This window comes from Pongo abelii, chromosome 5, assembly GCF_028885655.2.
Source record: "Pongo abelii isolate AG06213 chromosome 5, NHGRI_mPonAbe1-v2.0_pri, whole genome shotgun sequence".
Classification (NCBI taxonomy): domain Eukaryota; kingdom Metazoa; phylum Chordata; class Mammalia; order Primates; family Hominidae; genus Pongo; species Pongo abelii.
Genome location: NC_071990.2, coordinates 126,194,323 through 126,208,976, shown reverse-complemented (window position 1 = coordinate 126,208,976; position 14,654 = coordinate 126,194,323). Strand labels below are relative to the sequence as shown.

The window sequence follows — 14,654 nt, the reverse complement described above, 5'->3', positions numbered from 1 at the left end:
CTTTCCAGTATAATTGGAAAGGGAAGAAGAAACATATATTTATCTTTGGATGTTTTCCTCAAATCATCATATTCTCACCTTCCTCTTTCCTTACTGTTTCAAAAACCCAACATTATAAATATTTTTTGAAACCAAGAAAAATGATTCCCAATTCTGATTTTTCCTCAGAGTAAATGTAACTACACAGGCAATTATTCGTGATAGTACCCACAGAGAATAGAAGTACTTTCCCCAGTTCTCCTGTTTTAGATCCTTAGGGGCAGGGATGGAATGAAACCTTCTACCCTCCATGTTTTGGAGGGAAGAGAACAACAGAGCCACTGGGAGGATTGTAAGAGGGTACTGTGATCTAAGCTCTGGATCAAGCAATATGTCTCAATGTTGAGACTTTGACATAGTTAGAGTTCTAGCCATTTGTATCAAACAGTAGGAACAAAAAGGACAGATGGACATTTGATTTCCCAAAGACAAATTCTCTGAATTAATCTGAAGTCAGTTTTTATAAGAATCTTGGGAACTATTACAAATTGTTGATTTTGGGGATTTGTAGTCTTGGGTAAAACTGGTTAGTTATCATTACCTAATAAATGGATCATAAAAAAGAGAATGGTCAAGTTAGCCACATTTTAAAATCATTTCCATCTCCAATCTCCCCTCTCTGTTCCCTACTAGAATTGTTTATAAGAGGAAACGATTTTTAAAAGGCCTTCAATGAAAAGAAAGAAGTTATGTTTTCAAAATAGGTGCTTCTCCATTCTTCAGTTTGCTGGATACTGTTATGAGAAACACTTTAGTCTGATGGGCACAAAAGGCTTATTTTCCATTCTAATGCTGTGTTGTGGGATCTTGTCTGAGGAATAGGAAGGCTAAGTTGGAGGCAGTAAAGGAGATGCTTTGAACTTGAAAGAAACAGAATAGAGCTTTAATACTTACAGCTGTCCTCTTCTTCAGTTATACATTTCACAACATAACAGGCGTAGATGAAACCTGCCAGCTGAAACAAAACAGAGATGCTTTAGACATCAGACAAAGGCACCAACACCAGACCTCACTGGGGAGTGGCTTTTCAAAGTCAAGCAGTTTACAACCAGACTTAGGGCTCCAACATGGCTCATCGGACTGGATCTTGACTCCAGTGTAGATTCCTGATTCAAATGATGCTCATCTGTGTTGTAAATAAATATATTACTCTGTTTTTCTCTGATCCGCATTTATGTGTAAGATTTGATCATTGCCAGGCAATCTAAACCAAATTATTTTCAATACAGAAAAAGACTTATAACCATTCACTAATGGATTAACATTTGCATTTGTGCCAATCAACTTCGTTTACTTTTCATTAGCTCAGAGCCTACGATTCTAAAATTTGGACTCCCACAGACCGTCAGAAAAACGCTTTGAGGGAAAAACATTAAGGTGATTCTGTGTTGCATGAGTTCTTTGTAAGGAAAATGCAGATCTGTAACAGGAGCCAGGGCATACTGTGTATAATTAAGACAATATGTTACAGAGAAGTGATGAGATGGACACCTATAAGTAGGGAGTATCATCAAAATGCATTGAATATGGCATTACACACATCGCATCATCTTTTCTGAAACACTACAAAAAGGTCTGTGTGCTTGTAAAGGAGCACAGCAAAGTCATCTGATCTCTCTATTTTCTCAGATTGGGTATTTTTGTATTCCTTCCTATTAGTACAATATTTACTTAGTCAACTTATGAGCACTAATCAAAAGAAACAAATATAATTTCTGGATAAGTGGAAAACTATTTGTTTTCTTTTTTTGCAAATTGATCTAGTATGGAGGAATCCTTAAAGGTATGTCCTCAAAACAGTGACGAAGATTATTCACAACAACATTTCAGACAGGCATTGATCTGGCTGAGGACCGACCCCACACAATAACATTTAGTGTGGGGAAGAAAACATTAGGAAAAGCTGCAGTCTTCAATCAGGAAGCGAAAGCACGGGAAAAAAAGGAACTGCCGCGACAAGCCTAATGAAGTTGTTTTTCATTAGATGACAGATAGTGATTTTCTGGAGGATGTGAGTGGAACATTTTAAGTCAAAGGGTACACTAACAGGTATTTAATGAGCGCAGAACTGTTAGGAGACAAAGTGGCCTCGGGTGAAAAGCAACTTTTAAGGCCCTAATTTGGATTTGAGAGAGAAAGCACGTTCTGGCAGATTCTAGCTATCTTCCAAAAAGAACTGGCATAGGATAAAACAGTGGTCATTCCTGGACAATACAGGAAGCAGCAGTGACCACATTGGGGAGGCAGAGTTGAAGGAAGAAGACTTACGCAACATAGTCTTCAAACGCTTTTGTTTTCAGATCCTGGAGGAGAGGGAAGGTGTACCCCCTGCCCTCTCTACCCCCAACTGTAGTATCTGTACCAGTACACATTGTAGAGAGTCAAAAATAAATACCACTGATGCTATATCAGAAGAATGAGTTTTCTTTTTAAAAAATATTTTAGAAAACTCATCAAATCAGCATGTTTCTCTTTGAATTATATGTAGCTGTTGGCAATAAGATAGTGATAGTAAGAACCACTTCTTTATATAATAGAGTCATCAAGGTCTTTGTTTTTATGGGACTTATTTTTAGAGTTCTGAGTACTAATTAAAAACCAATGTCTTCTCCTATTTTTCTGTTTGGCTTTAGCAAAGATTTTGATTTGTCCAAACTCAAATCACATAGTGATTTGAGCATTTTCATGGGTACTGGAAAAATAGAGACTATACTAACGCATCTTGATCTTTTATCCACCAGGACCCATGAAAATGCTTTTTTTATGGAGTGAGCCAGTCCCATGGGTGCTTGCCATTGGTACTTGGATCTGGCTGTGTCTAGGTAAAGAGCCTATGGGTTTGGTTAAATCCCCTTGGTATTGCTTATAGCTTCACCTCTTCCTCCACATTGAGTTCTTACTATATGTGGCTAAATGTTACAGGTTTATCAATAGTTTTCCTCTTCTTTTCAGTGTTAAATGCTTATTAAATTATTTGTAAAGCAATTTGTCCTAATTACAAACTGTTTTAAAAAAATTCTTACTCATCAATTCATTTCTTTGAAATGAAAATCTAGGTAACAAGCATCGATACATTCTGAGATCCATGGCCAATAAGTTTAAACTTCTCATTAAAGTGTCACTAGATTCTTGATTATTAAGTGTACTCTCCCAGAATGCAGCTAAGGCACTGCACTGCATTCTGCTTACCAGTGGTCTTTTAATTATATTCATTTCATTCTTTAACTGTCTGGGGAGCTCCTTTGATATAAAAGTAAATCCTGCTGCATTTTGTTACAAAAGCTTGCTGATTATGAGAACTTTAGCTTTTAAATTGGTCATCTCTAACTACAAATGGAAATTTGTGTCCCCCAAATTAACCAAGATTCATAAACTCTGCTATCTTCCAGTTACCCTACACAATATAAATTTCTAATTTTATTTTACCTCCCCAGTGGCAATTTATAAAATTTACGTATAGAAACGGGTTTCAAATTATTTCCCACAATTCTGAATGTCTCTGATATGGTTTGGCTGTGTCCTCACCCAAATCTCATCTTGAATTGTAGTTCCCATAATCCCCATGTGTTGTGGGAGGGACCCGGTGGGAGGTAATCGAATCATGGGAGCAGTTGCCTTCATGCTGTTCTCATGATAGTGTGTGAGTCCTCAAAAGATCTGATGGGTTTACAAGGGACTTTTCTCCTCCTTTGCTCTCATTCTTCTCCTTGCTGCCACCATCTGAAGAAGGTCTTTGCTTCCCCTTCTATCTTGATTGTAAATTTCCTGAGGCTTCCCCAGCCATGCTGAAATGTGAGTCAATTTAACTTCTTTCCTTTTTAAATTACCCTGTCTCGGGTATGTCTTTATTAGCAGTGTGAGAACAGACGAATCCAATCTCCCATAACACGCAACTCTGCTAATTGCTATTTGGGCTACAATGATGAACTAAAGCAGAGTTCTAGTCACCACTGACATTTTGGGTTGGGAAGTACTTTTTTATTGAGGCTGTTATGTGTTGTCAATGTTTAAACAATAACATCCTACGATCAAGACTGTCAACAATTGAGGCAATAAAAATATCTCTAGACATTGTCATATGCCCTCTAAAAGGCAAAATTTCCCCTGGTTAGAGCCATTGTTTGAGATATAGTCCTAGCTTTAAGGAGTTTGCAATTTTGTAGCAGGTATACATATAACTGTAATTTGAAGTAGATTTAGGTAAATCTTCAGAAAGAAGGAAGAAAATTGTACTCCTAATAAGTGACAACAAACAGTAGATTGGACACTTTCATGTGTTAGCCCATTAATCCTCACAAACACCCTTGGAAGAGCATTATATGTATTTTTGCTGATGACAGGCAAAATGGGATTTGCTTTTCCAGAGTGAGATTATCAAGCAGGAAAGATAGGGGTTGTGTTTAGGTAAGAGCCAGTAGTTACATCTGATGACAGTTTGGGGACTTCATACTAGAACAATGGAAGCAAAGCTGTGAAGACCAGATTAGGGCCATAATCAGTGGGCCTCCAGTGTGTCAAATTGCCAATGGAACTATGCCATTTTTCTACACAATAAGCTGAAGGAGCACCCCCTACAAAAGTATAACGTTTTTCATGGGTCCAAATCCTTCCTGATGTGATAATTGACTTCCTTTCTAGCCTCATTTCTCACCAATCCTTGTCAGAATTGACGTCAGTAGAAAGCTGTTGGTAGCTTGCTGACATCTATCAGGTAGCTTTCCTTCTCTGTTCCTTAACTCATTTTCACGGTCTGCCAACAAAGAATGCTAATACCCTGTACCTCTTCCTTCCCCTCCCTACTCAGCCTTGCACCTCCAGTAATGAGTAATTCTAACTCATTCTTTTTTTGCATTTGTTTTTGAAAACAGAGTCCTGAGTTGCTAAGCTGGATATAAAGCTTTACATGGCAATACTGCCTGCTTACTTCCCAGGTCTTCTTTTTAATTTTTTAATTCATTGTTATTTTAAGTTCTAGGGTTCATATGTAGGTTTGTTATACAGGTAAACTTGTGTCATGGGGGTTTGTTGTACAGATTATTTCATCTCCCAGGTATTAAGCTGGCCTTAAAGAATGAGTTAATATCCATCAGGAAAAACAACTAATGGATACTAATTCATTCTTTAAGGCTGAATAAAGGTGCTGCTTCCTCCAAGAACTGGTAATCCATTCTCGGAGTATGGTGCTTGGCACTTTTGAGATAGACCTTGAGAGGTGGGAGGGCTTCAAATGGAATAAAGAGGGGTACGGAGAGATGGAGAGTACATCTTCCAAGTGGAGTTTAGACCAGAGCTGGGAAGAAATAGGGAGGAGGAAGTGGCCCAGTTCAGAGAAGCTTGGGTGGTATAAAGGGAAGTAACAGGGCACAAAGCAGATAACAAAGGCTCATGTTGTTAGAGTGGATATGAGTATCTGCAATTGAAAGAAAATAATTTTATTTTGTTCCTGATTTAAAGATGCTTAGAATAATAATGGAAGGGACCTGTGGCATTATCCTAGGCAAACACACAATTATCCACTAGTGACAGAAATAAAATATTCTAGTTGTTTCAGTCTTTGTCATTCAAAGCAGAGCTAATTATACATTTTTTTATTTTTATTTGTCTTTTCACCTTCATGTATCTAATGTGATTTGTTCACTTCTAATTCACCTGATAAGGAATTACATATCATCTTGATATTATTACTGACTGGAAGGAAATGATATTTTCTCTCTATAACTAAATCAGATTAAAATTCTTTTTTGTGTCCACAAACCAAATTATGATTGTATGTCCCAGAAATTCACTTAGAAGCTAATAGAAAAAATGAAACCAAAGCCTTTTGGTAAGTATTTTAAAAGATTTAATTGTAATAATTGAAAAGATAGCAACCTTAGTGTTTAATCTATTACATTCTGGATTTCGGTTTCTAGGAAGTTGGAGTAATGGGAGGGATACCTTTCCCTATCTTTCCTATTAAGTACAACTAAAAACTCTGAACATTATATATATATAACAATCACGAGAAGACTTTGAGGCAGACCAGCTATGGCCTTTGGTACTCAAGAAAGTACATGAGGGTGAATTCCATCATTATTATTATTATTATTTCATATACATCAGATTTACTTGGAGCTGAAGAAGCCTATAACTCTGAAATAGCAAAAGGTACAGATTTTTTAAAAGCCCCTATAAACACTTGCTGTCTCTAGCCAAAAGACCAGAGAAAAGGGAAAAGGCAGCTCAGCAAGACAGAAAGTTTTACAATGATAGTACCTGTTTGTTTTAGCCAACACCATAGAAAACAGAACAAAACAAAACAAAAACACAAAAATTGTAGCCCCACTCCCCAACCACAGCAACAAAGAGTAGGGAGCCAAGACTTCCCCACTGCCTCATGAGTAATCCAGACTTTTAGCCTCACTCTCCAGTAACAAGGCAGACACTCTCTTCTCCCCACTGGGGTGATGTCAGTGGAAGCTTAGTAGAAGATCAGGACTTTTACTAATGCCCAGCAGTACTGAGGCCAGTCCGCCACCCCCGTGGCATCAGTGAAAGCCACCTTGGAGCAGTAATAAGGCTCTTGCCAGATATGGAGCTATCAGTCAGAGGCTAGTGGGGAGCAGGACCTTCCACAGCCTCCCAAACTTAATGAAAAGCCCTTCCCACCTTGAGTCTCAATGGAGGCTAAGTGGGAACCCTGGACTTCTATCCCCAATTGGCAGAAATAAGTCAGCATCCCTCCTTCTCCTATCAAAACAGCATCAGAGGAATCAACTAAAATGAAAAGTTTAATTAAGATCTAGGGTCTCATAGCATAATACCCCAAATGTCCATGTTTCAGTTAAAAATTACTAATCATACCAACAATGAGGATGACCTCAAACTGAATGAAAAGACAGCCAATGTAACCTAACCACAGAGGTGATAGAGATATTAAGATTTTCTGACACATATTTTAGAGTAGACATTGCAAAAATGCTCCAATAAGCAATTACAAACATGCCTGAAATAAATTAAAAAATTAGAAGGTCTCAGCAAAGAAATAGAATATATAAGGAAGAACCAAACTGAAAACTTAGAACTGAAAAATGTGGAGGGGACAGAGGAACGAATCAGTGAACTTGAAGACTGAACAATAGAAATTACCTAAACTAAGAGACAAAGTAAACTGGAAAACATGCACAGAGCCTCAGAGACTCATGGAAATAACAAAAGACCTAACTTTTTTTTGCCCCCCCACTGGAGTCCTGAAGGAAAAGGAGAAGTAGGTCAGCACTGAAAAAGTCTTCAAAGAAATAATGACTGAAAACTTCTGAAATTTGGCAAAGGACACAAACTTACTAATTCAAAAAGCTTAGTGAACCACAAACAGTACAAATCTAAAGAAATTCATGCCAAGATGCATGACAGTCAAACTTAGGAAACCCAAAAACAGATATCTTGAAAGCAGAAACAGGGAAACATTTATGGACAGCCATTCTGGAAAACAGTTTGGAGGTTTCTTTACAAACTAAACATGCAACTACCATATGATCCAGAAATTGCACTCCTACCCAGGAGTGCAATTTTATCTCAGAGAAATAAAAACATGTTCCCACAAAAACCTGTACACTAATATGTATAACATCGCTATTCATAATAGCCCCAAAGTGGGTGCAACCCCCGTGTCGTTCTGTGGGTTAATAGTTAAACAAACTGTGGTATACCCATACCATGAAATATTACTCAGCAAGAAAAAGGAAGGGATGACTGATACATGCAACAGCCTGCATGAATTTCCATAGAATTGAGGTTAGTGAAAAAAAGCCAACCCAAAAAGGTTGTATGTTATATGATTCTAGTTATAGAACATTCTTGACATAATAAAATTGTAGAAATTGAGAACAGGTTGGTGGTTTCCAGGGACTAAGGAGGGTGGGTTAGAAGGAAGTGGATGTGGCCATAAAAAGGCAACATACGGGATCCTTGTTGTGATGAAACTGTTCTGTGTCTTGACTGTATCAATACCCAGATCCCAAAAGTGAAGCTGTACTAATTTTTGCAATGTAATACTATTTGGAGAAACTGGGTAAAGTGTAAACAGGATCTCTCATTTTATTTCATATAATTGCATGTGATCTATAATTATCTCACCATAAAAGTTTACTTGAAAAATACCACATTTTAGGACACTTTTATTTATGTTTAAAAACCTTCATATTATAATTTATGAATTATAAATATATCTAAACCAAGTAGATATGCTTGTTTTCTTAAGTACAAAGAGACATTTTAATTTTGTGCCTTTATGCCAACATGATTAGAAATGAGGAGTAGCAACACTGCTTTTTATCCACAATTATCTCACATTCCAAATAAATTGGTTGTATGTTTTATTTAAATTAAATAATCCAATTTTGTTCTGAATTCATAATTTGTAGGCTCTAAGCCCATGCTTTTTGTAATAGGAATTTGAACAGAAGGATATTATGCACACTCAAAGTATAATTTTAAGTTGCAGATGATTTTTACTTGCTCTTTTTCATCTTATTCCATCTACATAATTTGAGATTGCTTCAGCAAAGGATTGAAATGTGATTATATCAGTGTTATTAATGAAGGTCTTTATATGAAGTATTTTATTATGTGGGCTGGTATGTCATCTCTATTGTTTACCAGATGATCCTTATCTCATACTAATCCATTGGCTGGACTATTGTGGAGCACACTGCAAATTTTCTCTGCTACAAACAATCCAGGTGCAGTTATCAACCTGCAATAACACATGGAGGATTGCCTCCAGGGCTATTGTGAATGTTCACAGCCTACTGGGTCAGAAAAGCTTTTCAGAGGATCAGAAACATATCTTAATACCAGCCTTTAGGTATTCTGCTGCATCATCAAGCATGACTGTATTAAACACTTTTTAAAAGATTAAATAAAACTAGACATACATGCAAACTGGTATTATCTACTTTAAGTTGGGAAATAGACTGAACTAAATGCCAACACTGGTTTACCCAATCATTCCTGTTATGAAATATTCTCTGGAAACTGGTAGATTTCTTCAGTCCAAACTTATCAAAAAGTTATCCTAGTTCAAAGGACTCTGGTGTATTAGTAAACTGGGCAGAGCAGAAGACACTCAGGCAGGATGAAAGATGGTTAATAACATTCAAATGTCATTATGATTAATACCTCTCTCAGGGTTTAAATATCAGATTCGTTTTTAAAACTATTGAGAGCAGTAGTTCAACCATTCCATACATGTGCCGGTTCGGAGATGATCAAAGAAATGGCTAATCTAGTGCAACAGAACTGCCACGAAATTGCCTTCCTGTTTAGAGATAAGAGCCATAGGGGAGTCCTTAACCAAAACTATTCATTGAAAATAATTGGGAAATGTAAAAAGCAACTATCAATAATACCATACTATTTTAATGGTAAAGCTAAGTTTAAGATTGTATGTTTGTAATGTGCAAAAGGAACTCTGATTTATTCATAATGAATCATTTGAAGCAGAAAGTATAATTTTTAAATATTGTGTAAAATGTACATAATACTGTCTACAGAATTTTTGAACAAAATCACTACATAGCTCTTTGGGGAGCAAATGGTACAAGTAACATAATTTTTGCTCAGAGATAATAGGGTACCAATAGCAAAATTAACTATACAAAAGGTAAGGCATTTGTAAAAATAAATTTGCTCATATTGAATATTCTCTAACATTAGTAGACAAGGCTAAAGAAGGATCCTTGTATTTCACTGGAAGGAGTATGCTGCCCCAGTGATGACAATGGGAATACAAGGCCAGATTTCTCTGTAGAGACTAGGAGAGAAGATTATTTGTATTAAAATACTTAGTTGCAAAAATAACTGGCATTAAATAGGTGCATTTGGAAAAAGAAAGGGGCTAAAACTACGTTAACATTTCCTTCTTTTTAGAGGTACTAGACTGGAAGATAAGGAAAGTGTGGAATATACAATGCATCTGAGACTTCAGCACATATCCAATGATCAAAAATAATGCATTGATTATATTACACAAAAATGATGTCAGTAGTACTCTCATTGCACTAAAAAAGAAAAAGTTAAACTCAACGGAAACATCAGGACAAATCGGCTAGAGAGAAGAGTGACTTTAAAATGTTATCGTAAACTCAGATGTATTATTAGGGTTTTGAAAATACAGTTAAGTAGGCACCTTAGAGCAATTGGTCCCTTTCCCATGACATCTGTGGGAATAAGCTTTATGCTTATGAAAAGGTATTTTATGTGGCATCCAATAAAGCGTGCCTCTGAAGCAAAGTACTTGTTGCAGTATGTGGCAAGGAAGATGAATGAGAGTGAAGGTAGGAAAAGAAAAAGAACTCTTCAGGGGAATAAAATGTGGATTGGGGAAGACACAAATTTGAAGACCAGTTTTTTCCCAAGGCAATTTTAAAAAGCACAATACTGAATCGAAGTGTCACTTAAAAGGCCCGTCAAGTCTATCCATGTGTAGCAGTATAATCTAGTTGGACTGAAAAACTTTGGAGTCAGAACTTGGCTATAATTGGTGTTCTTCACTGACCCTTTCTTCCTTTCCATCTGAGTTACCTTCTTTTCAATATAAATCTTTGATTGTCTTCTTTCTACGTAGCTCATAGCCAATGCAAGGGTGAAACAGAATGTCATAAACCTCAGACTGAAGGGATTTCATTAATTACTAGCAATACCATTATTACCGTTTGGGAATACATAACCTAGGAAAAAGTGCAATTGTATTTCTGTATATTACTTTTTTATTTTTCGTGCTTAAACCTCAAAACCAAACAATCATCTAACCAACCCCTCACATCCTGGTAACAGCTGGGAGGTAGGAAAAGAAATGCCAGTGATTACTATTTAAAGTAATAGCTGCCATTACTATTCACTATATTCTGGGCATTTGGTAACATCTCTACAGCCATTCTGCTATCCATTCTTTCCAAAACTAAGGAGACAATTTCTATCATCATTTATTATTTATAAATGAAAAAACTGAGGCTTAGAGAAGTTATATAGTGCTCTCCCAAGATTCAGACATAATGAGATGACTTGATTCATGCCTATGGGTCCTAAATCCTATGCTTCTCATTTTCACACAGTCTTCTTAGTTTATCCAAAAGGCAAAACTGACAATACTCTCAAGCAAAGGGAACATAAGATTATAAAAATCTGAGTGAATTCACATTCACTTTAAAAAAAGTCAAAATTAAGTTCACCTAGTTTTCCAAGTCGGAAATCTGGATACAGATGATAATACTGAGCTTTGAATTAGCAGAGCTTGGAAATCATCAAGAAACAAAGTGGCTCAGCTACCAGACAAACCACAGAGGAGTTTAATACTACTTGTGGGAAACCTGGAGCATGTAGGAGAATGCACGTGCTCCTCCCACTCATTTAATTACCATTTCAGTTGTTCCGACTCATCATGATTTTATAGTTCTCCTCTGAATTGCTTACACGTGCTTCTACACACCAGGGTAGGCGTCTTATATTAGACATATATTGGTGAGTCACTAATTGTCTTCAGTTTACTGCTGGTGAGCAAGGCAAACCTCGCATTAGGTGGAGAGTCAGATGAATGGGATGGTTCTAAGAGCCTGAAAATCTAAACGATAGCTCTTTTTGCTCCTAAGATAAAGACATGATAGCAAAGTATCAAAGGACATTCATGATTTGGCTCAAGCCTATGCTTTCAGCCCCAACACTTGTGGCTCCCCCTTACTCTTCCATATTAAATCTCTGGCAGTTCCTCTACTATACTTGCCACGCTGTTTGATATCTTTATGTTTTTGAATAAGGCATTTCTCTGTCCAACATACGACATTTATCACCATATAGTGAATGCCTACATGAAACATGAGCTACTTCAAGGCTACTCCTCAGGGAAATATTTTCTAAACACTAAAAAGCACAGATAGGCATTCCTCACTCTCTGTGCTCATATAGCACCCTGAGAAATACCTATATTGCACAACTTAATTCATTTTTGCATATTAATTCTTAAACTGGACTACTGGACTATCAGCATTCTCTAGAGTAACCAAGAATATTTCTACTACCCCCGAAAGTTCCTTCTTGGCCTTTCATCCTCACCACTCTCCCAACCCTTACACCACCCACCAGGCCACACCTGTTCTGATTTTGATAACCATAGAATACTTTTGCTGGGTCTTGAACTTCATACAATAGAATCTTATTGCTTGGTGTCTGGCTTGTTTCATTGAGCATAATATAATATCTTTTAGATTAATCCAAGCTACTGCATCTATCAGTAATTCATTGTTTTATTTTCAACTGGCATTCTGTAAGTATGTGAATATAATTTTATCAGCTAACTTTTGATACATAACACACCAAACCAAAATTTAGTGGCTTAAAGTAACAACCATTCATTTTTGCTCATTGTTTTTTAGGTCAACATTTTGAATTGAGTTCAGCTGGGCAGTTCTTTTGCTGAATTTGGTTGGGCTCACTCATGAGTCAATGGCTGACTGTGAATCAGCTAGGTAGCACTTTTTTTCTGGGGCTTGGCTTATTGTTAGGTGGGGGTGATGAAGTCAAATAAATGGACCCCATATTTGTGGTCTCACATATCTAATCATTCATCAGAACAATCTGGGCTTGTTCACACTGGTGTGGCAGGCTTAAAGAGCAATAATAGTAAGGTGCACTTCTCAGGTCTCTATTATGTTTGCTATCATCTCAATGTCAAAATCAATTGGAGGCCATTATAGCAAAACCCTTCCATGATGCCACAATTTATTTACTTACTCATCTGTTAAAGGACATTAGGCTCTCAAGGATTAACTGGTTTTTATTTTCAGTTACTTCCAATCTTATATCTTGAACTAACTCATTTAAATAATTTTGCTTTAGGATTTCATGATTAAATAGTGACAGGAGGACTTCCTTCCTTCCTTCCTTCCTTCCTTCCTTCCTTCCTTCCTTCCTTCCTTCCCTCCTTCCTGCCTTCCTTTCTCTCTCTCTCTCTCTTTCTCTCTCTCTTTCTTCGTTGGAGTCTGGCTCTGTCGCCCAGGCTGGAATACAGTGGCACCATCTCTGCTCACCGCAACCTCCACCTCCAGGGCTCAAATGATTCTCCCACATCTCAAAACCTCCCAAGTATCTGGGATTACAAGCCTGCACCACCACACCTGGCTAATTTTTGTATAATTTTTTAGTAGAGAGGAAGTTTTGCCATGTTGGCCAGGCTGGTCTTGAGCTCCTGACAATATATTTCATCTAGTTTACGGGCCCAAGATGAAGATAAAAAAAATCATAACTATGAATGCACTTTGAGCTCCTAGGAGAAGCAAAAAATATATTAATTCTCCTCATTTGTAAATGTTCATCAGTTTTTGACTCTATTCAGCCATTCCTACAAGAAGGAAGGTAGTTTTTAATGTCTTTTTTTCTCCCTAGTATATGTATTAATTGGCTCAAGTGGTTTCTGATTTTTTCTTTTTTTTCCTTTAAGCAGGCAGAGGTTGAGAATGGTTAGCTAATTTAGATATTTTTTGGAATCGCCTTCTAAAAGAGAAGTTTAAATATGGAGATTGGAATTGCTTCTTTTACTACTCAAATTTTAAAAGTTCTTTAAGAGTTATTTACCTATTCTTTATTAGTAAATATCACTCATATTTCTGAGCTTGAATTTTCTCCATACTTATATCAAACTAATTCTCTCCAGATCATCAGTTCTTACTTTCTCTTTTCAATTATTATATCATTAAAATTTTTAATTATACACTTGCCAAAAAATATCAAGGAGAATTCAAAATTGATGACTCTATTAAAGAAACAGAAGAGTAGGAGAAGAAAAATAATTTGATAATTTGTCAAATATCAAAAAAGGAGACTGCTGAGAATTGTCCCCTATGCAGGGCTTTTTTTTTGAAGTATTATTTAAAAATTGCTATCAAGTGTTGTAAGAACCATGTTTTTGTTCCTTAAACTCGGCATTTTAGTATCTCCTTTGACTCGTAATTTTTTTCCCTTAACTTCAGGAAAATATGTTTTCCATTCCATTATATTTCTGACTACATTTGAAAAGATACAGAGGCATGAGCTTGTTATAACCACAGCATCAGAGCTCAGGGGGAGAACAAGCTGTTTGCATTTTTTTCTTGCCTTTAAAGATGCCGTCATTATCACTAGTTCTCCCAGAAAAGAGAAGTTTGATGACAATCTGTCTATCTCCTCACTGTACCTTTATGACTTCAAAATTGTTAAAACCTCATTACTGGATGTCATCTCTGTGTACGTGTGTGTGTGTGTGTTTGTGTGTGTGTGTGTGTGTGTGAATGTGAGTTCTAATAAAGCAAGAAATACTGAGTAAGAAATGACATTCTGCTGATTTTTGTGGTCTTTTATGAAGGATGGCTGAATTCTATAATTAGCCCCAGTCTGCTTCTGCAGGTCAATTTTCCAAAATTAGACAATGTAAGAGAAATTTTTTGTACCTCACCTCTTCCCTCCACTCTAAAAGGTCCTCAGCTAGAATTTGTTTGTGACTATGATTCCTTCTAAATCCCTTTCTTTAGATAACTCTGAATCCCAATGACTTGCAACTTCACTATTCCAAGTTATATATCACTTTCAACCTTCACAACTTCCTAAAA

At 36.6% G+C, this 14,654-nt stretch overlaps 1 protein-coding gene across 3 annotated transcripts in view; it reads right to left on the bottom strand.

The window, feature by feature from the left end:
• The window catches only part of NKAIN2 (sodium/potassium transporting ATPase interacting 2), a 1,031,975-nt gene that overhangs the window by 27,134 nt on the left and 990,187 nt on the right, over positions 1-14,654 (bottom strand). For all 3 annotated transcript variants that reach the window (XR_008526413.2, XR_008526414.2, XM_024249088.3), the window contains one exon: positions 934-994. Coding sequence is in view for 1 of the 3 variants with exons in the window: in XM_024249088.3 (XP_024104856.1) it covers positions 934-994 (61 nt within the window). In the remaining 2 variants the exon portion in view is untranslated. The remainder of the gene's footprint in view (positions 1-933; positions 995-14,654) is intronic.